At 34.7% G+C, this 25,427-nt stretch overlaps 1 protein-coding gene across 1 annotated transcript in view; it reads right to left on the bottom strand.

Moving 5' to 3' along the window:
* BDP1 (BDP1 general transcription factor IIIB subunit) overlaps nt 1-25,427 on the bottom strand; it is a 95,042-nt gene that overhangs the window by 17,208 nt on the left and 52,407 nt on the right. Inside the window, exons 17-30 of the mRNA XM_090276365.1 lie at nt 23,123-24,140; nt 21,993-22,180; nt 21,317-21,539; nt 19,699-19,877; nt 18,806-19,016; nt 17,745-17,881; nt 13,575-13,776; nt 13,119-13,309; nt 11,706-12,090; nt 8,515-8,637; nt 3,767-3,803; nt 3,206-3,301; nt 1,722-1,941; nt 1,105-1,262 (exon numbers count right to left, since the gene is read on the bottom strand). Of these exons, the coding sequence (XP_090132491.1) occupies nt 1,105-1,262; nt 1,722-1,941; nt 3,206-3,301; nt 3,767-3,803; nt 8,515-8,637; nt 11,706-12,090; nt 13,119-13,309; nt 13,575-13,776; nt 17,745-17,881; nt 18,806-19,016; nt 19,699-19,877; nt 21,317-21,539; nt 21,993-22,180; nt 23,123-24,140 (3,368 nt within the window). The remainder of the gene's footprint in view (nt 1-1,104; nt 1,263-1,721; nt 1,942-3,205; nt 3,302-3,766; nt 3,804-8,514; nt 8,638-11,705; nt 12,091-13,118; nt 13,310-13,574; nt 13,777-17,744; nt 17,882-18,805; nt 19,017-19,698; nt 19,878-21,316; nt 21,540-21,992; nt 22,181-23,122; nt 24,141-25,427) is intronic.

Here is a 25,427-nt window from a genome sequence, read left to right as displayed (position 1 = left end):
AGTCCTCTTCAAAATAGGCACCTTGGGACCGCACACAGTTCTCCCAATCACCATCAGCTGCCTCATCGTATTTTCCTGAATCTAATCAACAGTCTGCAATCTCTTCCCTTTCAAAGGTGATTTTAGTTTTGGGAAAAGCCAGGAGTCGCAGGGTGCCAACCCTCGGCTATAAGGGGGCTGAGTCACCTGAATGATGTGATGTTTCACCAAAAAACTGTGCACATGATGTGGTGCATGAACAGGTGCATTGTCATGAAGCTGCCAATCACCAGTTGTCCATAGCTGTGGCCTTCTGAATCATCCAAATAGATTCCACAGATTCTGTGTTAAGATTCAAGCTTAACACAAAATTCGATGCAAATTCGTTGCTCTACTCATTTTGAATATGATGGCCACACAGTACACTTGCTCACTCAATGGTGTCTACCGCCCCCACTGACTAGTGCAGTGAAGTCATCATTGTTAATGCATGTGCATTCCAGTCCACTCTCCTTGGCTGCCAGGTTACATCAATGTCGTGCAAACCGTTCTCATTATATTAACAATGGCTGGACTTTTTCCAGACAAACCTTGTATATATACACACATATACATATATATATATATATACACGTTTGTGTGTGTGTATTCGTACACACACACCCTCATTGGATGCTTCTGTGTATAAAACATTTCTGGAACCCTACAATAAAAACTGTTACGAGCAGTTTACCACTAGAAGTAGGGTTAGAAAGCTGGGAACCAAAGGAGAAGGGAGTTTTTAAAACTGTATGCCTTTAGGGCACTGTCTTCTTTTTCGCCACATGCATGTATATCTTTCTAAGAAAAATGTGCTTGAATATTCATGTACACATACACACACACACAGAAAAAATATATATGAAAAGAAAGTTAGATTAAGTAAATATAGCAAAATGGTAATAATTACTGAAACCAACTGGTGGATCTATAGGTATTTATTTTATAGCTCATTCTACCTTTTGCATGTTTGAAATTAATAGTAAGTTAAACTAAGCTTAACAACTGAATATTCCATTTGAAATGTTAAGGCAATTTCTTGCATAGAAGTAATTTTATAACTTGAAAGGGAATAATAAAATTTACCTCTTTGAATTTCCACTTCTCCTTTGGTTAAAAACAAACTGGGAACCTCCTGATGAGCACTGAATCTGTTGGTCCCTAAAATCTTTTTAAGATTGGGCTTAGGCTTGGCAAATCTACTTCTCATTCTCAAATTACTGGTCACTTTGGAAGCTGTTTTTCTAGAAAAAGAAGGGGAAAAAAGAGAAGTCTGTCAACCTTGTACGAATTCTCTCACACTGACACATTCTGTCTAGGACTGAAACAGTTATGTGCCACCTTCTAAGGAGCCACATTGTCTATAAGTTTCATTTCTTAATGCTAAAATTATGTGGTAGTAACTTTACTAAACATATTGAGAAGGGAAGAGAAATTGGACCATGTTTGTACAACAGAGACTATGACATAAAAATACTTTACTAAAGCTTCAAAAGGACATATTGCAGTAATTTTAATATGCAAAACATTAAGCTAAAATGAACGTTAAAAGGTGAGAAATTAGCACTGCTTACTTTACATTTATACAAGTATTATTCAAAGCTATTAACTAAATTAATGGTTGGTTTAAATACACTTAGTAATTGAATAGTATATTTTTTTAGTAAAACTCAAAAGAATAATTTTAATAAAGCAAAATAAACCTGGTTGATACGGCATTTTTCTTTACTGTCTCCATTAAATCAATTTCTTCTTTAGTACTTTGTTCCTCCAGTACAATCTTGTTCTCTTCTAAAGACAAAGGAGGTATACTATTGACAGGTAAAGAAAGCTCCTGACATTCATGAACAATTTTGTGACTGACATTATCTGGGTTAAAAGGAATATGGCTTTTATCCTTTGAATGAACATCAGGAAGTACTCCTATTGCAGAAAAAAAAAAAAAAGAAAATGCAAATAGATATTGAAATAAAATAAGTCCTCCAACATTCAGCAACTGCAAAATTCTATAGTTTTTAAAGTTTGCTCTTTTTGCTAGATATCTGACCTAGTCTAAATTTAATAATTCTTATAGACTGAAATGTTTATGTTATTATAAGTAAAATGAATCTTTTTGTTATTTTCAGTAACTATATAACCTCTTAACAAATTTCAATTTCAAGATAGGATCACCTTTATTTACAATTTTTTAATACCTGTATTTATGTTCTAGAGATTTGTGACATGCTCCAATGCAATACCCTGCCAGTAAGGAAAAAGTCCTACAAGGAACACAAATCAGAGTTTTCTGATAAATATATAGTTATGGGCCTAAAAATCTAACACCTGCCCTGGCCAGGTGGCTCAGCTGAATAGTGTTGTCCCATACACCAAAAGGTTGCAAGTTCAGTCCTTGGTCAGGGCACATACCCAGGTTGCGGGTCTGACCCCAGTCAAGCATGTACAACAGGACACCGATCAACATTTCTCTCTCACATTGATGCTTCTCCCTCACCTTCCTCTCGCTCTGAAATCAATAATACATCCTCAGTTGAGGATTTTTTTTTTTAATTTTAATAAAAAAATATAAAGGTCTAACACCTAAATAAATGGCAGGCTACTCATTACCAGTAAAAACAATGAACAAGGATATAATTAACATAATTATACATTTAATGTACTACAGTAGAATGTATTTTAGATAATTAAGACCATTGCTTCTCTGTAAGGTCAGCCTAAAATATTAAAAATCTGGGTTGATGTTCTTTGGCTTGGTCCAAAAAACAGAACATTCTAAACCAAATGCTATCACTAATGGCTACTGCCCCTTCATACTGTATTCGATAGTCATGTATTTGTGAAACCATCCAAACAAGCAGCTCCTTTGCTAAAGAAACATGTTTAAAATAACCAGTGATCAATGAGCTCAGTTAACCAATGAGGTTTATGATGACAAAGGTAACTATTCCACAAATATAAATTATTCTTAATAAACCCAAGTGCACTATCTCGAAATGGTGGCCACTACATCTAAAGGGGCAGTTAGATGGATCAATGCATACATATTACCTTTCCTGGAAAAAAACAAAGTGGTACCAACTTCAAATGTAAAAGGCAGGTATTCACTTATTACTCAAATGTGGATATAAATTTCTTAAAAATTGGATTTTAAAAGATTTTTTTTTTAGGACTTATCTTTCATTCTTACCATCACTCTGTTCTGTACTGGTCTCTGACTGCAACACTAGATCTCCCATTGTAAGTAAAGTTATGGCAGCTTCAGTGCTTCCATCGTTATTGGTATCTTGTGAGAAAATATACCAACATTAAAACAGAAGAATGAATCTGGAAATTTAAGTTTGTTTACTAAGAAAAGTTTTAAAATTCAGATGTTTATCCTCTGGTAACAAGTTTCAATATCCTCTGTACTACTAATCCCTTACTAGGGCAATATTTTATTGAGCTCATATACTACAAATAAAACCAACTATTTCCTTTTACTCACTGCAAACACCTCCCACCCATTAAATAATATCTTCAAAAATGCTCTATACAGATCAGAGGAAATAAATACATCTTTATTAAACATTTAAGTCATTTTCTAAAGTAACATTCCAAAATCCACCTTTCTCCTAAAGATAGCACATTCAAAAGCTGAATCTTTTTATTCAACTCTCCAGCAAAATGACTAATTTTCAAACTAGCACTACTATTAAATCACCATGCTAGTGTTAACCAAGTAGTTTTTAAGTTTCCTATTAACAGTTACCTGTTTCATCTTGGGTATGTTCACCTGTGGTCATTTCCTAAAAGAGGAAGAGTAATAAATTATGTATTTTCCCAAATACATGATCTGTATCTCAAAAAGCTCTATGTTGTAGAGATCTTTCTGTGCTTTAGATTACAATGGAGTGGAAACTGGTTTTACCCCTTAATTATAATTCCTTATAGAATTTCATAAACAAAAACAAATAATTAAAAAGCCAAGTTCTTTTGTCTCTTGCTTTCTATTTTACCTTGGCCTTGTATTATCTGCAAATTTTTACTCATTATATTGCAGTATACATCTACCATTCTTACTTCTTCACTTTCATAATCCTTCAACTTTAGTCATAGCTGCCATTAGTTTTGACTTAATGAAAACAAAGTTCTGAAAAACACTGCAATTTCTTTACACTGCTAGGCAGCTTAAAACTTAAATGAATTTTAACAAATTAAAAAGTCAGCATGACAACATGAGGAGCTCTGCTGATCTTCTCCCCACTGAAACCAGTGAAATTTATTTAAAAACGACCATTGAAGCCTCTGGAAATGGTCCTAAAGGCATTGGAACAGGAAACATCCATTCAAGAAAACTGATGAAAATTTGGTAACAAAAGTGAGAGCCCTTGATATTTGAACAAAAACTGTTCTCCTCCTCCTTCCTCCCAGCTCAGCAAGGCAGAGACTTCACCTCAAACTACTGGAAAACAGGGCCCCTTTTCCCTGCACGTCCCAGCAGAGAGGGCTTTCTTCTAAAAGGAGCAAGACTTTAGCTTCTGACACAATAACGTGGGATCAGATTCATAACAGAAATAGACCAATATTTAATATGAGTATGGACACAAAAATCGTCAGTAAATTACTAGCAAACTGAATCCAGCAACATATAAAAATTACACGTCATGACCAAGTAGGAGTATCCCAGATGCAATTTTTGTAACATCCAAAATTTAATCATCACATCAATACAATAAAAAACAAAAATCACATGACCATCTCAATAGACACAGAAAAAGCATAGAATTCTAACACCTTTTCATGATAAAATACACAAACTAGAAATAGAAGGGAACTTCTTCAATTTGATAACGGGCATCTATTAAGAAAAGCATACCTAATATCAAAGTGAATGGTAAAAGACTAAATGCTTTTCCCTAAGACCAGAAACAAGACAAGAATGTCCACTCTTACCGCTTTTATTCAATATTGTATTGGAGGTTCTAGCCAGGGCAATTGGGCAAACAAAAGAAATAAAGGACATCTAAATTAAAAAGTACTGTAAATTTAATTTTGTCCCCCCAAAAGGTATGTTGAAGTCCTAACCCCCAATACCATGAACATGACTTTATTAGGAAATAGGGTCTTTGTAGATGTAATCAAGTTAAAATGAGGTCATACAGGATTAGGGTTGGCCCTAATCCAATATGACTAGTGTCCTTATGAGAGGAGAAGAAACATAGACACACATACAGAAAGCAAGCCATGGCAATGGAGGCAAAGGCTGGAACTGTGCTGCCACAAGCCAAGCAATGACAAGGACCACAGAAACTGCCAGAGGGTAAAATAAGGGCTGGGACAGTTCCTCCCTCAGAACCTCCAGAACGAGCCATCATTGACAGCCCCTTGATTTTGGAATTCTGCCCTCCAGACCTGAGAGAATAACTTTCTGTTAAGCCACCCAGTTCATAACACTTTGTTACAGCAGCCCTAGGAAACTGGTACAGAAGGGCAAAAGTAAAACTATCTCTATTCACATATGTCAGGACCTTGTATGTAGGAAATCCTGAGGAATCCACTAAAAACTATCAGAAATAATAACTTAGGGATTCCAACTTCCAGTCAAGATGGGGTGTAGGGAGACAAGCTTCGCCTCCTCATGCAACCGTAGAAAGAATTACAACCAGATCTCAAAAATAAATAACAATGAGAAAGGAGCTATATGGAAGTCCAACAACCAATGGTTTAAAGAAGCCACATTCATTCAGATGTGTAGGAGAGACAGTGTGGCTCGGACAAGCAGCAGCGGTAGCAGAACGGACGGTTCCACATTCATGTGTGGTGGATAAAAATCAGGAAGGATACCCTGGGAGTGGGAGATCCCAGCCCCAGGCCAGACTGCACAGCCCAAGGTTCCAGCACAGGGAAGCTAAACCCCTATTACCTCTGGCTATACAAACCAGAGGGGGTTAGGGCGGCAGAAATAACTGCCAGATTATCACCTCTTAAAAGGCCTGAATGGTCTTAGAACGGATGCAAACTCCAGGGCAGCCAATCCCATACAGGAAGTGGGTGAAATGACTGGGAATGGGGCGAGTGCCAGGCAAATCACCAGAAACCAGGCAGCGTCATTGTCCCCTCTACAAGCACCCACCACAAATAGAACCACAAAGTGGTGAAGTGGGTGGCTCCATCCTGGCAATTACCTAAGGCTCTGCCCCACACAATTTAGAGGTGCCTTTAGGCCACACTACCAAGACAGGGAGTAAAAGCAGCTCAGGGAGGCTGCCAAATTGAGGAGGCAATGAAATACAGTCCAAATGAAAGAACAGAACAAAATCCCAGAAAAAGAACTAAATAAAACAGAGATAGCCAATTTACCAGATGCAGAATTCAAAACACTAGTCATAAGGATGCTCAGAGAAATGACGGAGTATGGCCACAAAATAAAGGAAGAAATGAAGGTTACACAAAGTGAAATAAAAGAAAAATATACAGGGAACCAACAGCGAAGGAAAGGAAGCTAAGATTCAAATCAACAATTTGGAACAAAAACAATCAGAACAGAAAGAAGAAACAAGAATGAAAAAAAAAAAGGAGGCTTAGGAACCTCTGGGACAACTTTAAAAATGCCAACATCCAAATCATAGGGGTGCCAGAAAGAGAAGAGGAAGAGCAAGAAACTGAAAACTTAGTTGGAAAAATAATGAAAGAAAACTTCTCTAACTAGGCAAAGGAAATAGACATACAAGTCCAGGAAGCACAGAGTCCCAGACAAGCTGGGTCCAAACACCACACCAAGACACATCATAATTAAAATGCCAAAGGTTAAAGATAAATAAAGAATCTTAAAAGCAGCAAAAGAAGAAAGTTACCTAGAAAGAAGTTCCCATAAGACTATCAGTTGATTTCTCCAAAGAAATTTTGCAGACAAGAAACGGCTGGCAAGAAGCATTCAAAGTGATGAGAAGCAAGGACCTACAACCCAGATTACTCTATCCAGCAAAGCTATCATTTAGAAAGGAAGGGCAGATGAAGTGCTTCCCAGACAAGGTGAAGCTAAAGGAGTTAATCATCACCAAGCCTTTATTATATGAAATGTCAAAGGGGCTTACTTAAGAAAAAGAAGACCAAAACTATGAACATTAAAATGACAACAGCCTGGCTGGTGTGGCTCAGTGGATTGAATGCCAGCCTGCAAACCAAAGGATCACAGGTTTGATTCCCAGTCAGGGCACATGCCTGGGTTGTGGGCCAGGTTCCTGATTGGGTGCATGCGAGAGGCAACCAGAGAGACAACTGATGTTTCTCTCCCTCTCTTTCTCCCTCCCTTCTCCTTTCTCTAAAACTAAATGAATAAAATCTTTTAAAAAACAAAAAAACTTAAAAAAAAAATGGCCAAGAAGTACATGAGAAGATGCTAAATCTCATTAATCATTAAGGAATGCAAATCAACACGATAATGAGGTACCATTTCTCATCCACCTGACTGTTCAATCCAGAAAGTCAAATAACAAATGCTGACAAAGATCTGAAGAAACTGGAACCCTCATACACTGCTGGCGGGAATATGAACTGGTGCAGCAGCTTTGGAATACCGTTTGCTAATTGCTCAATGATTACACAGTCATAATATGACACAGCAATTACACTCCTAGGAATATACTCAAGAGAAATGAAAATACATATCTATACAGAAATTTGTACACAAATATTTATAGAATTACTTATAATAGCCAAAAGATGGAAACAACCTAAACGTACATAAACAAATGAATAAACAAAATGTGGTATATGCATGTAATAATTATATGACCTCAAAAAGGCATGAAGTACTGATTCATGCTACAATGATGAACCTTGAAAACATTATGCTAAGTAAAAGAAGCCAGACACAAAAGACCATGTTATATGAGTCTGTTTATATGAAATATCCAGAATAGATAAATCTATAGATAGAAAGTAGACTGGTTGACTAGGCATGAGGAAGGATGGGAGGAAGTGGGGAGCAACTGCTAATGGGTATGGAGTTTCTTTTTGAAGTGATGAAAATGTTCTAGAATTAACTGTGATGATGTTTGCTCATATCTGTATACTAAAAACCATTGAATTGTACATTTTAAATGAGTGAACCATATGGTGTGTGAATTATATCTTAATAACGCTGTTTTTAAAGTTTTAATCCCAAGTCTTCATTTGCAATAATAAAATAAATACTAACCAAATGAGAAAGAATGCCAAGCAAAATTCAATTAAATATATTCCAAAATATTTATATTTGGTATAGATTTAATGCAACATAAGTCTATGAGGATATTAAGGACCATATCCACACACATACACAAAGATATCACTACTTTTCAATCAGTGATAAACCTATGGATTATTACTAGTTCCTACTACTCATACTTAGAACTCTCTAGATGACAAAAATTAGCAAAGAACTGCTTCTAAACCTAAAGTATTCAAAATAAACTTCCAGTCTTCTGAAAGTAAACAATGAATTAAAAATAAAACATATTAAAATGGAATGCTTACAACTGATAATGCATTCAAGTGTTCTTCTTTTTTCATTTCCTGAGTGGTCACATCTGTGTTTGAGAGCTGATTTTCATCAACAGTTATGAATCCTATATCTGGGACATTCACAGTTATTTCAAGCTGTCAAAATGAAAAGTTTCATTATTTCATTTTGGCATACAATACAGAGCCAAAGAAATAAAATAACCCACCTTCAAACACAATTAAAAAACAGAAATACAGTCATTTTTAAATTTATTTGACATCAACTTGGCAAAAAGTAAAACATTTAAGGTTTTGAGGGGTCTATGATGCTTATAACCAGTAACCAAAATTTCCAAGGCTAATCTTCCAGTACCTAGCATTGAACTTTCCATTATCCCCACTTTGCTCGTACTTTCCCATAATTTCTCTCATCAGTCTGTTAACATTTATGGAGTGCTTCCTAAAAACCAAAGGGCTATAGGTGTAAGGAAACAAAGCTGAATAAGACAAGTTTGGCCCCTGCCCTCAAGAACTCACAATCTAAGAAAAACAGATACATAATCAATGAACCATACACTGTCCTGAGTACTACAATAGAGATGGGTTGAAATCACTTCAATAGATAAGTTACCCTCACCCCACCAAGGCAACAGCACTCTCCCACAACCCCGAAACCTGTACTGTTCTTAACAGCCATGCCATGGCTATGTTAAATAATGGGTCTGCTCACATTTACTCCTCATTTACAGTCTTATTGGTCGAAGATCCATGTAATCTGGGTGCTTAAAAGACTAAAATTTATCTCCTAGACTATATCCCAGACAATCTGGCTCCCATTCCCTTATTAACAGAGATGAGTATAAAAGACTATGTGATTCAGTAGAAACTGAATATGCCTTCGAGACATATTTATTATAGTAAAACCTATGTGTTCTGTGTCTGTTTTCTCCGATACAAACATTAGAGAAAAATCTTTGCTAATATCCTACAGACCTGGGATGATTAGAAAGTTCAAGTGATTTGAACAGTCAAAATATTTTCTGAAAAATTGGGTGAAAAATTAAAATAGTCCAAATAACTGAAAGATGGTTCTTCGAATATCATAGGGTTTCAAAGCTTTACTTTTTAACAGCTTCATTGAGATATAATTTACATAACATAAAATACACTCATTTAAAGTTTCTTAGATTATACAAATATGTACAGACATCACCACTTTTAGAACATTTTCACTGCTTAAAAAAAACAAAAACAACCCATATCCATTAATTATCACTCCGTTCCTTAACCCCTTATTTACCCCTCATCCCTTAATTCCTAAGCGACCAGTAATCTACTTTCTGTCTCTACAGATTTTCCTATTTTGGACATTTCATATGAATGGAATCATATAATATGTGATTTTCTTTGTAACTGGCTTCTTTCACTCAGCACAATGTTTTCAAGGTTTCAAGGTTCATGTTGTAGTATGTATCAATATTTTGTATCCCTTTAGGATTTAATAATACACTACTGTATTTCAATACTTTTTAAAGAAACATTCTCTAACATATAAACAACTTCCCTACCTTAGTAAACCTGCTATAAAGAATATAATTTAAGCTTTCTTTACTCAATTATTATGATTAATGCTATTTAAGAAGGCATTCTGTATTAATCCAGAAATAAATCCTGGAACCTAATTTTCAGAATTTAATTTCTGATATTAGTTTTCACTAGCAATTTGCCTTTCAGCCAAAAAGATCTGTAAAATACAAAACATATAGCTAAATAAATTCACATGCAGTGCTAACCAACTGTCCTTGCACAAAATTAACTTCCTTTTTGTATTTTCTTAGCTTCAACTAAAACTTAAATTTACTCTCTTTACTTTGAACTTTTAGTTACAAAGAAACAACTTCATTTTGCATCACTTTTGTTTAGCTTTAATTATTCTAACTCAATAACTTTACTACTCCTAGTATGGTATTAACAGTGAATAAAGGTGGTTTTAGACTGCCATTCATAAATGTAAATTACAGATTCAGTAATCCATTAATTCTGAGTTAACTTAGTATTCCATGAATTGTTTTATGTTCCCTACTCCTTTTATTATTATCATCAATACTATCTCAGTTAACTCCTGATTGTTTCAAATGAGTACTTACTATAAAACTAATTCAAATATGCTACTCTATAAGCCACACAAGTCACTGAAGATGAGGCGAAACAGAAAACTTTGAAGTTACAAAGTTGGAATACTAGATCTAAAGGCAAAGGAGTAAGGAGCTTTTATAATAAAGTAAGTTGAAATAGTATGTTCCTCCACCTCACATCCATTAGGATGGCTACTATCCAAAAAGAAAAGGAAAAAGAAAAAACGAAGTGTTGGTGAGGATGTGGAGAAATGAGAACCCTTGTACACTATTGGTAACACTGTACAATGATGCAGCTGCTATGGAAAACAGTATAGTGGTTGCTCAAAAAATTAAAAATATTTATAATTTACCACACAATCCAACAATTCCACTTCTAGGTATATTACCCAAAAAAATTAAAAGGAGGAATTAGAAGTGATATTTGTACACCTATGTTCATAGTAGCATTTTTTGCAATAGCCAAGGGTAGCAGCACTGCCCACTGACAGAAGAATAAACAAAATGTGGTATATATACCCAATGGAATGTTATTCGGCCTGCAAAGAGGAGGATATTCTGGCACATGATACAACATAGATGAGCCTTGAAAACATCATGCTAAGTGAAATAAACCACTAACTAAAAGGACAAATGGTATGATTCCACTTAAATGAGGTATCTAGAGTAAAATCAGAGACAAAAGTAGAATGGTGGCTGGCACAGGCAAAAGGGAAAAGGGTAATGGGGAGGTACTGTTTAATGGATATAGACTTAGTTTTGAAAGATGAAAAAAGTTCTGTGAATGGATGGTGGTGATGGTACAGCACAATGAATGTACTTAATGCCACTGAACTACACACTTAAAATGGTGAAGATGGTAAATTTTATGTTATTTTGTAGTATTTTACCACAATTAAGAATATATAAATATTACTATATGTTCCTTCTACCTTCTCTACCAACCAAAGATCAGCCTGTGCCTATAAATATTACATTTACTAGAGATATTTAGAGAATGAGCTCTACAAATCCTAATAATCACTGAGGAAAAAAAAAGATCCACTAAAAGAAAAATACAAGTAAGATAAAGTTCAAAAAACAAACTACCTCTTCCATCGTTTCCTCAATCTGAGCAGAAACAGGTTCAGGAGACCTGAGACCAACAGGTACAAACACTGGAGCTTTGTTTATTTCTTCTGGAGCAAGATGATAGCTTTCTTCCTCAAAGTCAGACTCAAAATCTTCAACATCTTCGTCCTCTTCCTGGGAAGCCCGAAGAGTCACCAGCATGGCCTTGGAAGGTCTAGGTTCCTTCTTAGAAGTCTTAGTACGAATTCGTTTTGACCCACGCCCTTTGGTGACATTTGGTTTGATCTTCCGATTCATTCTCTTTTCACTATGCTCTATCTCGTGTCCAGAGGCAGAAGAGATCGTTGTTCTTCGATTTAGAGCAATTTTAGAGTAATCTGATTCTTTTAACATTTGTGAATGGCTGGAGATTTAATAAAAATAATAACACAGTCACTACATGAACAAGGATAATTTTAATAAAAACAGAACTTTTAGAGTGAAATCCCAAGTCAAGCGATTAAAATGAAAACTCCCACCACTCATTCTGTCAAAAACTTAGACTGTGAAAAGAAAAAAGAAACTTACTATTAGTTTCTCATTCAGAGTTAATTATTAGTTATCTACCCACAAATTTTTCATAGTAAGTTTTTATTTCTAGGCCATTTTCCCCCTTACTATTTAAATGGAGATGAAATATAAGACTGGAAATTATCAGAAGAAAAGGAATAGCCCTGGCTGGTGTGGCTCAGTGGATTGAGCACCGGCCTATGAACTGAAAGGCTGCCAGTTCAATTCCCAGTCAGGACACATGCCTGGGTTGCAAGCCAGGTCCCCAGTTGGTGGTGTCCAAGAGGTAACCACATATCTCTCATACACTGAGGTTTCTCTACCTTTCTCCCTCCCTCTCCCTCTCTCTAAAAATGTAAATAAAATCTTTTTTTAAAAAAAGAAAAGAAAATGAAATAAAGATCAACAGGCCAATGAATACAGAATACAAGGTTTATCCTAGTGGATAAACAGATTAGGATAAAAGAAAAAAAAAAAGGATGCAGAAAATCCATCAGAAAAATGTTGTTTTGAGAACTTAGGTTCCCTTCTACTTTTCTTCAAAATTATAGCCCTCTACTTGTGTTTGTGACCCCACTTGAATTAGTGCCCTAATTATTTAGGTATTGCATACTACTCTTTGGTCAGGCTTCACATGTCTAATATACTTAATACCCAGAGATTTTAAATGTCGGAAAAATATAATCTTCCTAAAAAGACCAGAAAAATGTAAATTTTAGTAAACAAAGATCAAAAGGGGTAAAGAAATAGACCTATCAATAAAAAGCAATCTATACTTCTGTTAACAAGCCATCTTTTACTCTATCAATAAATTAAAGCAAGACATCCATAAAGAATAACTTTATTTCCTTTTCTGAAAGTATTTGTTATGTAAAACTTTACCTTGCTAGTTTACTGAGATATTGCTCTTTAATAATTGAAGAGACAGAATTATCCGCGACAGTTTTCTGTCCAACACTTGCTGATGGTCCAACTTCTGACTGAGTATCTTTCTTGGCCAAACCAGCCTCTTTGGAACCTACATAATCTTTTCTTGCTGAAACCTCCAGAGACGTCAGAGGCTCGTTGTTTTCCTTAAAGTTATGAAGAAACAGCTAATAATTAAAACAACCTCTATGGGAATTTAATTTGGTAGTTTGGCCTAGAGTTCCAAGCTTTTTGCTTACACACACACACACAAATGGATTTTTAAATTTTTGTAATACTGGGAATATCACTCCATTTTCATGAAAATAGTAACAATACAAAAGGCAAAACTATAGATATATTTTAATGCTCTACTTCATGATCCTAACAAAATACAGCCCAATGATAAACACTGTTTTTATTCAAACTCACTTTGTGAAGGAGACGGGTGTCAGAATCTCCTTGCTGCAGCAAATTATCTTCTGGCTTCCTTGCCTCACTCTGATCTCCTCTATCTTCTTCTTTACCTGGTTCCTCTTTCTTACCATGGGCTCTTGCCAAATTTGGCTTAACCTTTTGGGACGGCCTTCTTATTAATTGCGCTGGACTAGAAACAAACGTTTTGTGTTCATGGCTAGAATGGAGCACAAATCATTATGAAGAACAAAAATCAAAATTCTTAATGTAACAGCTGTTAAACAATTTTTGACACAAACCACTCCTATGTTCAAAGAACCATACATAAATTGGTTATGCTGATAAGAAAGGAAAAACATAAAAGCTTTTATAATTTCCATTTTCTGTACAGCCTGGGGAATAGTTTTACAATAACTTAATCTTTTTTACTTCCATTGATTCTGGTTTGTGGTTTCATTCTACTTAAAAGTAATTTTCAGAGTAATAATCAGAAATAAACAAACAAAAAATTCTAGTAGTTGAAGATGGGTTTCATAACGGCACATTAAACAAATGCTTCAACTGGGTTCTGAAGCATGAACAAATACACAATGGTCACAACAACCATGGTCCTACTAGTTCAAGGGCAGGCTTGAAAGCTAAAGTCTATTCTCCCTCCACATGCCTATCAGCTCATAAAAAAATTTATTGGTAGCCAGTGTCATAAGAATCTCAATATAACCATTTTATCGGCCACAGAAGGACTAGATTTTTAACATTCAGTAGTGTAACCATAGCCTCCAAAGCAACCCAAACAGATGTCTTAAGGTTTCCTGGGAAGAAATAATCGGCAAAGATGTGAATTCTGAATTAGAAAGCTTAAAACTAATATAAACGTGGATATTTATCAAGGATAACTGGCCCTGGCTGGTGTGGCTCAGTGGGTTGAGCACCACCCTGTGAACTGAAAGCTCATCAATTCGATTCCCAGTCAGGGCACATGCCTGGTTGTGAGCCAGGTCCCTAGTTGGGGGGTACACAAGAAGCAATTGATTGATGTTTCTCTCACATACCGATGTTTCTCTCCCTTTCTCCCCCCTCTCTAAAAATAAATAAAATTTTAAAAAAAAATTTTTTTAGAGAATAACTGGATTCGTATTTATCATCAGTTGTCTAATACATCTGTATTAAAAACTAATCTTAAGTAATATTTCTAATAAGTTACCCAGAAGAAAAAGTACTTAGTTACATTTTCAAATATTCCAACCTAAGCTCTTCTGGCAGCAAAATATCAAGGAGGTTCACAAAAGTTCTAAGAAGGTTATGATGCTAACTAATATAGCTAGAGTAGGCTAATGTATCTGGGAAAACAGATTATATTTAACTTAAGTATAAGCTATTTATAATCAAATGTGATTCTACGAAGGTATTTAAGAATAAAATATATATGTAAGCAGCAATATGCTACTGGAATCAAAAGGGGTAAGAAAATGTTGTACATAAGAATAAGTTAACTTAAGAACTATATAGAATATAGACTGAAGAAAGTATCAGTCAAGATATAACTAATAGATAGAATAAATTTCTGAACAGAGAAGGTTATAAGTGGGGTCCAATTTAGGTGGGAAATAGGTTTCCATATAGGAAATTTAAAAATGCAAAGGCTGAGCATCAAATCTCTTAGCATATGCAAAGTTTCTTTTAGGAAGCTCTGCCTACAGGAATTTGCTAGTCTGAAAGTCATAAATCCTGAAAATTTAAGTTTTCATACTAAATTGCCAATGTTACTTAGAGCAATTCATTTCAATCCTCTAGGTTTATTTAGTCAATTACAAATGAGAACATTAGGAAAGGATGATCTCAAAGGTCAACAGTTCTTAAAGGCTCACTTAGAATAAAAAACACAATCCTTACAAAGGACCTACATAACCTGCCCTTCTCTCTACTCAGTCTTCACCTTTCTTTCATCTCCTCCTCCTCCTCCTCTTTCTCCCTCTGTTTAACCCTGTCCCCTTACGGTGTTCCTCAGACAGGCCAGGCATGTTCTTCCCTAGAGTGTTCTGGAACTGCTGTTCCCCCTTTCCCTAAACACTCCCTTGACTTGCTCCTTCACTTCTTTTAGGTCTACTCTCCAATGGTACCCTTTCAATGAAGCAGTCTCTGATAACTGCTAATTAAAAAAATAAACATCCACCCTGGCTGATAGCTCAGTTGGTTCAAGTGTCCTCCAGATATGCCAAGGTTGGTTCAATCCCTGGTCAGGGCACATACAAGAATCAACCCATGAATGTATAAATTAGTGGAGTAACAAATTGGTATATCTCTCTCTCCCCTCTCCCTCCCTCTCTCTAAAAATCAAAACCCAATCATGATACTCCCTACTCCTCCACCTGCTTTATTCTTCTCTACTTATTATCAAGCTAGTCAAATTATTTGTTTATAATCTGTTCCCCAAATTAGAATGTAACCACGACAAGGACAGAATTTTTTGTTTGTCCATTACTGTCCTATATTTTCAGTGCTAGAACAATGCCTGACACGTAAGACAGTAAAATGTCTGTTATATGAATGAATGTATAAGGTTCTTTTCAGTGAAAGTTATGTAATTCTGTAAGACCAAGAAGGGATTAAATTATACATGGACAATAAACCCCAAAACAATAATTAGGAGAGGCCAGAGATTGAAACAGATTCATTTTTAATTATTGAGAATTAACACCTCAATAAAGTGTTCTCTGGAGTCATTTTTAGAGATGAATTACCCAATGGGATCAACCATCAATCTAATCCAATATAGCACTTATAATACAAATGTTACCTATAATGGATTTTAGTGGAAGTATTTCTAAACACCAATCACTTTATTTAAACATCCAGTCTAAAGAAACAAAAAAATGACTTAGCAAGGAAACTTGAAATTAATGTAAAGGGAAAACTGGCCTTAGTTTTAAAATAAAGACAATATGAAAAAGCTTTTCAACACACACTCATACCCACAGATAGGGAAATAAATGAAATGAGAGAAATTCATACTAAAACAATAAAAGCTTGATATAAGATATCTATTTGCCTAGCCCTGGACAAGTGGCTCAGCTGGTTGGAGTGTCGTCCCATACACCAAAAGGTTGAGGTTTTGATCCCTGGTGAGGGCACAAACCTAGTTAGCAGGTTCAATCCCCTGTCAGGGGGCATATGGAAGGCAGGCAACCAATCAATCTGTCTGTCTCTCTCTCTCTCAACCTCCCTCTCTCTCTTTCTCTCTTCCTTTCTCTCTCTTTCTCTCCCCACCCCTCCTTCCCTCCATTCCTCTCTCTCTAAAATCAATAAATATATCCTGGAGTAAGACTTTAAAAAAAGAAAAGAAAAGAAAGAAGCCTGCCTAAATGAAAACAAACTGTTTGAAGTCATCCCAAATCAATAGCACTACTCATGCAGTTAGATGACACAGCATGCCCAACTCTGTTTCTATGGCCTCACAGAGGGTGAAAAAAGGACACAATAACATCTCTTCTGCAATGCCCTCCAAAGAAACAACTTAATTCTATACAATTAAAGGAAGTTGGACTGTTCAAAGTAAATTTATATATGCTTTCCTGGAGGAGTTAATAAATACTTCACTGAAACCTATCCTAGTTACAAAGATAATGCAGTAAATTAGATGTATCATGGACTATATGCAGAATAAGAAAGGTGTTTTATTTTTCTTTTGTAATAAAAAAGAACTTAACACATCTTGCTTTAATATCAGTAACAACAAAGCAAGTTGCAATAAGTAAATAACAGTGATAATGGTGGTATATCTTCACCCTTCTAGCATATCCCATTTTAAAAATATAATTCTTACCATTTGGTTAGGGACACAGCTCTAAGTATAGCGTATAGTTAAGTACTCTATAACACTTTCTGTTTATGAATTTTAGTCAACAGATTATAAATTTCTAAAGATACAAAGAACTTAAGAACCTATCCACTATAAAAGTTTAGTTTTAAAATAAAAAAATTAGCATGCTTGCCAAATTTTCAGAGAACTTACAAATTAAAAGACCATCAGTCATGCATTTCGTACAGTATTTGAAGATTTAAAATATTCTAGTTTCATAATTATTACTTTACCCTTTCATAAAATTTTCAAGATGTGAAGCTATGTAAAAATTCACCTCTATCTTTGGAAAGTTTTATGTTTTACTGACTTAAAAGCACACTCACCTCATATTTTTATCTAAATCATTTATTTTATTAACATGAGTTTCTACATGAGCCACGTGACTCTGATTTTCATACATTCTTCCTTCGGAAACTTTGGAGGCTACAACTTCGATTTCAGTTCCAATTTCAGAATTTGGCTGAAATGACAAAACCATATATATATATATATATATATATATATATATATATATATATTTTTTTTTTTTTTTTTTTTTAAACAGACTATACCTCCTAAAATATTTCAATTATTAAGAAAGGTACTTAGTTTTTTAAAGTGAGGACTCAAACTGGGTATGTTCATATTTTGCTGCTCAAAACAAAATTGCCATTATTGCAGTGATGTTTAGATGATGCTTTAAAAACTATAACAACCATCTGTTGTGAAACAAAGAAAAAGTAAGTTTAATGCTTTTTTTAAAAAAAAAAAGAGTAGGGAGGGTCAAATAAGGATCACAATCACTTCAAATCTAGAATTTCCCCTTAATAAAGAAAAGGACAGAAAAACAAGAAGTGTTGAAATGGGCATTACATTACTTAAATTTGTTTCTAATATCAAAAGTGCATCAGTAAGAAATGGTTAAACTATCATTCAAAAGACCAGGACGTTATGCAGCGGTTAAAAATGATGTATCTCTATATTCTTGGGAAGTCAAGTTAATATCGACATATTAAATGAAAAAAACAGTGAAGTCACAAAATAACATGTATACAATGATTTTAGTATTTAAATTTACATAAGTACCCACATATGCACGCATGGGGGTATACCTGACAAGATATGTCAAAATGTTTTTGGTGGTTATCTCAAAGTGGTGAGATTTTGGGTAGTTATCATATTATTTTATATTGATTAAAGATTTTTCACAATGAATAGGTTCATTAGTTAGGAAAAAATCTATATTCCCTTTTTAAGAAATTCCAAATGGTAAATATGAAACAAAACTGGATACATTATGTATTCACTGAGTACAGTGCCAGATAACCTAAGGCAAGTCCAAGCTATCATCTGATATTTTAATGTGCACTAAAAGGCTCAACTTAGTTATATAACAATAACTCACCACAGTCAGGACTTTTTTTTTAGTTTCATCTCTTTGTACTATTGTTGTTTCTTCCTTAAGTATGCCTTTGGCTTCACCTTTTTCGACCATTTGCCTCTGTCCAGCCTTTCTTATGTTTGGTCTAGGTCTCTGAAGTCGGCCCCTTACTGGTTGAGTAGTTTGGATAACACTTTCCTTCATTTCTTGTTGAAAAGTATTTATATTATGAGTCCTAGAAAGAGAGACAGGGAACAATAAAGGAACTTGATGCTAAAAAGATGAAAACTACTGTAAAAATGCAAATTTGACTAACCTCTAATAAAAATATCCTCTCTATAAAAAATTTTATAGCATTAAAGGAAAATTAATTACTTTCTGATTACAAATATACCTTATTTTATAGAAAAAGTTATTTCATTTCTTATAAGGTAATGAATTTATATGTGGGTCCTACTATATTCAAATTCATAGAAAGTACAATCGTAGTTGCCAAGAACTGGGGGGTGGGGGGGGGGTGTTGTTTAATGGGCATAGACTTTTAGTTTGGGAAAATAAAGTTCTGGAGATGATGGTGGTAATGGCTGCACAATGTGAATGTACCTAATGCCACTAGACTGTACACCTAAAAACTTTGGTTAAAATGTAAATATTATATGTATTTTACCATAATTTTTAAAAGAAATAATACATCTCACATACATGTATTTTTAAATACGGTGCTTTGTGTAAGACCTTAGGCAGTGAACAGTGAATATAAGCAGACAAGTAGTCTGCCACATAAATAAAAATAAACCAAGTACAGTGTTCTTTACATTCACTTTTAAAATACATTAACACAACTTAATAAAAATAAAGAAGTATTTGAAAGAACTCTCTGTCTTATTTTAGATTTTCAAGGGACTATCACTGTTTACCCCATAGAAACAAGTAATTTCTTTTCCTGGGCTTGTGTAGACTGAGGCTCCTCTTCAGCTTCACAAGAACTCAAAGGTAAAAGGTTCTTTTCTGTCTGTACACATGGTAATATTACAGCCTCCTCCTGCCTGTGATCTGATTTGTCTTTTTCTCTTGATGTCATTAGGGAAGACACTTCCTAAAAGGAGATAAAAACATTTTTATTGAAGATTGGTAAAAGTATAGGAAAATAGGAGCTTTCACATACTATTAGAAGAAAAGTTAGTATAGTCTTTGTAGAGAACAGGGCAGCTCTATTAAAAATTGTATTTCCCAGCTATTGTACTTCTAGAAATGTATCTTATAAAAACACTCAAATAAGTATCTAGAGAATTATTCAAGGATATTTACTATAGCAACATTATTGACCCCTTAAAAAAAGAAATGGGCATTATACTAAAGAAAAAAAGAAAAAGAAAAAAATTTAAGAAGAGCCTTGGCTGGTGCGGCTCAGTGGATTGAGCACTGGCCTGCAGACCAAAAGGTTACTGGTTCAATTCTTGGTCGGGGCACATGCCTGGGTTGTAGACCACGTCCCCAGTTGGGGGCATGCAAGAGGCAGCCCATCAATCGATGTTTTTCTCACACATCAATGTTTCCCTCTCTTTCTCCCTCCCACTAAATATTTTTAATTGAGAAAAAAGACAATTTTTTAAATTTTTAAGGGATTGAATAAATTATAATTTCTATATAATGCTACAGTACAGAGCCATTTAAAAGACAGATTTCTATATACTGATCCAAAGAGATGTTCACAATATTGTGTTAAGTGAAGAAAAATCAGAAGGCAAGGTATGATGTCATTTTTGTAAAACAATGAAAATATCCTCACATTTTATTACTTATATATTAAGTATCTATATAGAAAAGTTTAGGTGAATATATTCAAAATTGCTACATGAGATGGAGAGGGAACAATGGGACATTATAAAAGACTTCCACTTTTAAGATTCTTTATTTTTTCCAATTTGAAATTTTTATCATCAGATAAAATAATCAACAAAAAAGTGATATATCTTTTTAAATATAAGATTAGAAGAAAAATGTACAAATGTTCAAGAACAATAAGGCCTACACTATTTTAAGATTTAAATTAAGAATTTTAATTCAAAAAGTGCTTTATATGTTTGAATGTTAATATTTCATTTCAAAGTTTTTGATGCTATTTCACACAATCTTAACATTATGAACCAAGTAAATAAAATATCTTCTTTAACTTATATCAAGCTCTTAACTTTTTATTTCACCTTCCCAACAGAGTGAAATTAAAAAGTTGCCATTCCAATTTTTCCTATGAAGAAATTGGTTGCATTGCTTGGCTATGATCACATAGTAAATAAAGGTCAGAACTTGAACTAGAGCCCAGGCTTCTTAAATCCCTTCCCACGACACACTTACCCATCATCAGAGATTTGAGATTCTTATACAAACCACTTGGAACAACAAGACAGATTAAGTACAGCTACAACAAAATCACACACAGTAAAAATTCTATGAGGAAATCTTTGTGAAATTTCAATTCCAGGTGTTTTACTTTATTAACTAAAACAAAAACCCTCAATCTGAAAGATCACTCACATGTTGAGAAGGGAGAGTGTTCATTTGTTCACCATCCTGTTGTATCACAATAGTCTCCATTTTATCCATTTCCAATTTCTTCCCAGGTACATGTTTTGTTGCTTCCACAGTTTCTCTTTTTAAAGCTGCTCTTGACAAGTTTGGTTTTGGTCTTTTGAATCGACTTCTAATGAAAGGTGCTGGCTTAACTTCAAATGGTTTTTGTTCTTGAGAAAGAGATTTGCTTTTGGAACAAGGATTATCAAGCATAAGAATGAACTGAAGGGGCAGTGGGAGGGGAGTTTTAGGACAACCTTAGCAACTGGCAGTAAACATTTAATTCTAATTCTTAACAGGAAAACAAACCAGACTATTTGGTAAATCCTGAAAAATATAAATCGTACAGTCTACACAGATATAAGCCTAGGAATCATATCATCTTTGCACAAAGAAAACACAGGGTTGTCACACCCATATTGACTTAGGAGTTTGTGTTACATACCATTCTGTATGTTAGTAACTCTCACAATCAACTGTCAGAATAACTTCAACACTCTCTCCTAGTCTTCCCAAAACTAGCTTAAAATCTCTAACATTATGCCACAGATTATGTCTTGAAATCTTAATGTAAACATAATCTGCAAATAAAACTTTATACGCATTTTCTTTAAAAGCACACATGCCTATATACTTGTACCTTAAATTAGTATCCGAAAACTGCTCTGGAACATTAGCAGATTGTGTCCCCTGATCTTCTGTTTTATCAAGTTCAGAAGTCTGCGAGGAAGTCTTCAAATGACTCAACTGACTTGATACTTCCTTTTCAGAATTTCTTTTTTCTTCTAGAGATGTATGTACCTCAAATAGTACTTCGCTGCTAATGTTCTGGAAGAACAGTCGTAGTAAATCAGCACATATACAAGAGTCTTTAAGCATATCAAAGAAAAGCGAACTATATTCTACACACTTTTCTTCAAGAATCTAGAAGTCTATTTTATAAATTTTTAAATAAAATAAAATTCACAAATGTTAAAACATAAAATCCAGTTAACTTTTCTTTTCATATTGCATATTATGATTTTTACAAGCCACAAATGCCAATGTTATCTATTAAAAAAAAAAAAAGCTCCACAAAAACATTAGAATAGGATGAACTTCAAATAATGGAAAACTTTTAATAAGAAGAACTTTTAAAAGTGAAGTGGAGTGGGCAGAAAAATAGAGAAAACTGATATATTTATAGTCAAAAGAAACAATTCCAATGTATGTTCATACTGGAGTTAGCACAAATTCAGCCCAATCTCATTCCTTCCCTTTATCTAAAAAAGTGAACTTCAAACTAACATTAATAGCAACTTTTCCACAATTAAAATTTTTTTAATTTTTTAAAAAAGATACATAGTTTCTTCAAAATCCTAAAATATAAAATTTAGGGCTAGGAAAAGACTTTATGTGTTAGAGATTTTAAACACTGTTGGACTAGGTAATTAATCATGGAATTATTTTGATAACATTTCTCTGAAAGAGGAGTTTTTTGGTGCTTTTTTTAAATTAAAGACAGCCCTCACTGGTGTGGCTCAGTTGGCTGGGTGTCATCCTGCAAAGCAAAGAGTGGCCAGCTCAATTCCCAGTCAAGGCACATGCCTGGGTTGTGAGCCAGGTTCCCCTCCCCGCCCTTCCCAGTTAGGGCGTATATGAGAGGCAACCGATCAATGTTTCTCTCTCACATCGATGTTTCTCTCCCTCTCTCTCTTCCTCCCTTCCCCCCTCTCTAAAATAAATAAATGAAATCGTTTTTTAAAAATTTAAGGACAAAAAAATACATACTTCGACATTTAGTGAAGGCACAACAGGGCAGTCAGCACTTCTGCTCTGCATTAAATCTCTCTCAGTTTGTAGTGATGCTCCAGTCTCCTCTGGTTCACTTTCCCTTAGAGAAATGTCTATTTTTCCAGTTTCTTTCAAATCTGCCACCATTTCTTCCTTACCACTGATCTCTTCTGATCCACTTTTCCTCAAGGAAATGTTTCTTCCAGTTTCTTTCAAATCTGCCTCTGTTACCTTAACAGCAGCCATCTTTCCTGATATCTTTTCCATCAGGGAAATGTCTGTTTTTCCAGTTTCTTCCAAATTAATCTCCCTTTCCCTTATGGCACTGATCCCTGCTGGTACCTTTTCCCTTGAGGAAATTTCGTTTTCAATTTCTTTCAAATCTGTCTCCACTTCACCTATAGTTTTGAGCCCTGAGGCCTTTTCTTGTGCAGATACTTCTCTTCTTTCAGTTTCTTCCAAATCTGTTTCTCCCTCCTCAGTGGCATCGGAAACCTCTGGTACCTTCTCCCTTGGAGAAATCTCCTCCACAGTTTCTTTCAAACTTGTTTCCACTCCCCTTACAGTGTTGTACTCTGGGGCATTTCCCTGTAAGAATATTTCACTTCTCCCAGTTTCTTCCAACCCTGTCTCTATTTCCTCCGTGGTGTAAGTTACCTCTGGAATCTTCCTCCTTGGAGAAATCTCTCTTCCAATTTCTTTCAAATCTATTTTCATTTCCACAGTGCTGCCAGTCATTTCCAGTCTCTTCTTCCTGGGAGAGATATCTCTTCTTCCAGTTTCTTTTAACTCTGACTCCATTTCCTGAGTAGTGCTAGCCACCACTGGTACCTTCTCCCTTGGCGAGGTTTCCAGTCCTGCTGCTATCTTTTCCCCAGAGGCAATAATCTCGTCTTCCTTTGAGAAAACTTCTCTTCTTCCAGTTCTTCTTCCTATATTTAGTTTTGGTTTCTGACATCGATTCTTTAAAACTGGAACTTGTTTGAGTGTATCTGCTTTATTATCCTCTTGAAGACTATGAAGAAAAACAACAACAACAACAACAATCAAATTTTAAACAAGACTGCCAGTTGAAGAGATGTGGTTGAGAACTCACTACTGAAGCACCAGAAACTCTCAAATTTAAAAAATTAAAATAAAATAAAATAAAAAACAAGAAAGCCTGAGAAATCTCTGGGTAAAATTTAAAAATTAAAAGAGAAGTCTATATTTTGAAATTATGGTAAAATTTTTCAATAATTAAACATATATACTTACATATAGCCACATACAGAGAAAAATCCATCAGCAAGGCCAATTGAGAGTACCAGTGAACTGGCCCTGAATAGCTTCTTCCTAATTGCCATCCACACCACTCTGGGCAAATACAGGCTTAGAAAAACTCACCAGGCTCTTCACTGAAGCTAGCCCAATGTCTGTCTGTTATTTCTACATCTTTTCCCTTACTATCCTTACAAGCATACGCCTTGCCATGGGGTTAGAGAACTCATTTATATGGCCAGACTTGACCAGCCTCTCAAACAACTAGATGGAGGCATTATTTGAACAAGAGACAGCCTTCTGACTATGAACTAGGTTCACACCTCCTCACTTTTAAAAACAATTAAAAATTATATTTCCTGTACAGACATTTCTTTAAGAACTGTGATTTCATAATACAAATTGGGAATAAAAGGAAAAATTAAATAAACAATATTTTGCAGTCTGCTGAATGTTACTGGGCATATAATCACCAGTATCTTGAATAAGTACCTTGTTCTCCAGATGAGTAACAGCATTTTTGTTTGTATTTTATCATAACACTAGATGGTAAAAATCAATAACAATATATAAATGAATGAAAGAGCTCTTAATGTCTGGTTAAGAAAGGTCATTAATCTTGGGCAAAAGCTAGATCAAATGAAGTACCAGATTTATTCAGCAATGTTAGTAGATACAACTTAACAGCTTTTAAAAAGGATTAAAAACTACGTTAGTGCTTGTCTAAACTTGTCTAGGACCTAACCTATCTTTCTTTATTGAAACATCTGTTTTTTATAAAGCAATTTTTGATAACATAAGACAGGTTCTTAGGAACAAGACTGCTTTTCAAATTATACTTGTTTTATATAGCTGAGGTTTTTTTTAAAACTATCATTAACTTTAGTAATAGATAACATTCAATGTAAAATTAATATCAACTGATAAAGAAAATTTAATTTGGTTAGTCCTCAGCGGATTTTATTCTGCTTTCTGACTTACAATACTTTTTATCTCCATCCAGAAATATCTAGCTTTTAACGAGGTTCGTGTACTAGCAATC

The sequence above is a fragment of the Furipterus horrens genome, unplaced genomic scaffold (assembly GCF_987537825.1).
Source record: "Furipterus horrens unplaced genomic scaffold, mFurHor1.1.pri manual_scaffold_5, whole genome shotgun sequence".
Classification (NCBI taxonomy): domain Eukaryota; kingdom Metazoa; phylum Chordata; class Mammalia; order Chiroptera; family Furipteridae; genus Furipterus; species Furipterus horrens.
The sequence above is the reverse complement of the archived record's forward strand: the minus strand, read 5'-3'. Positions and strand labels throughout refer to the sequence as shown.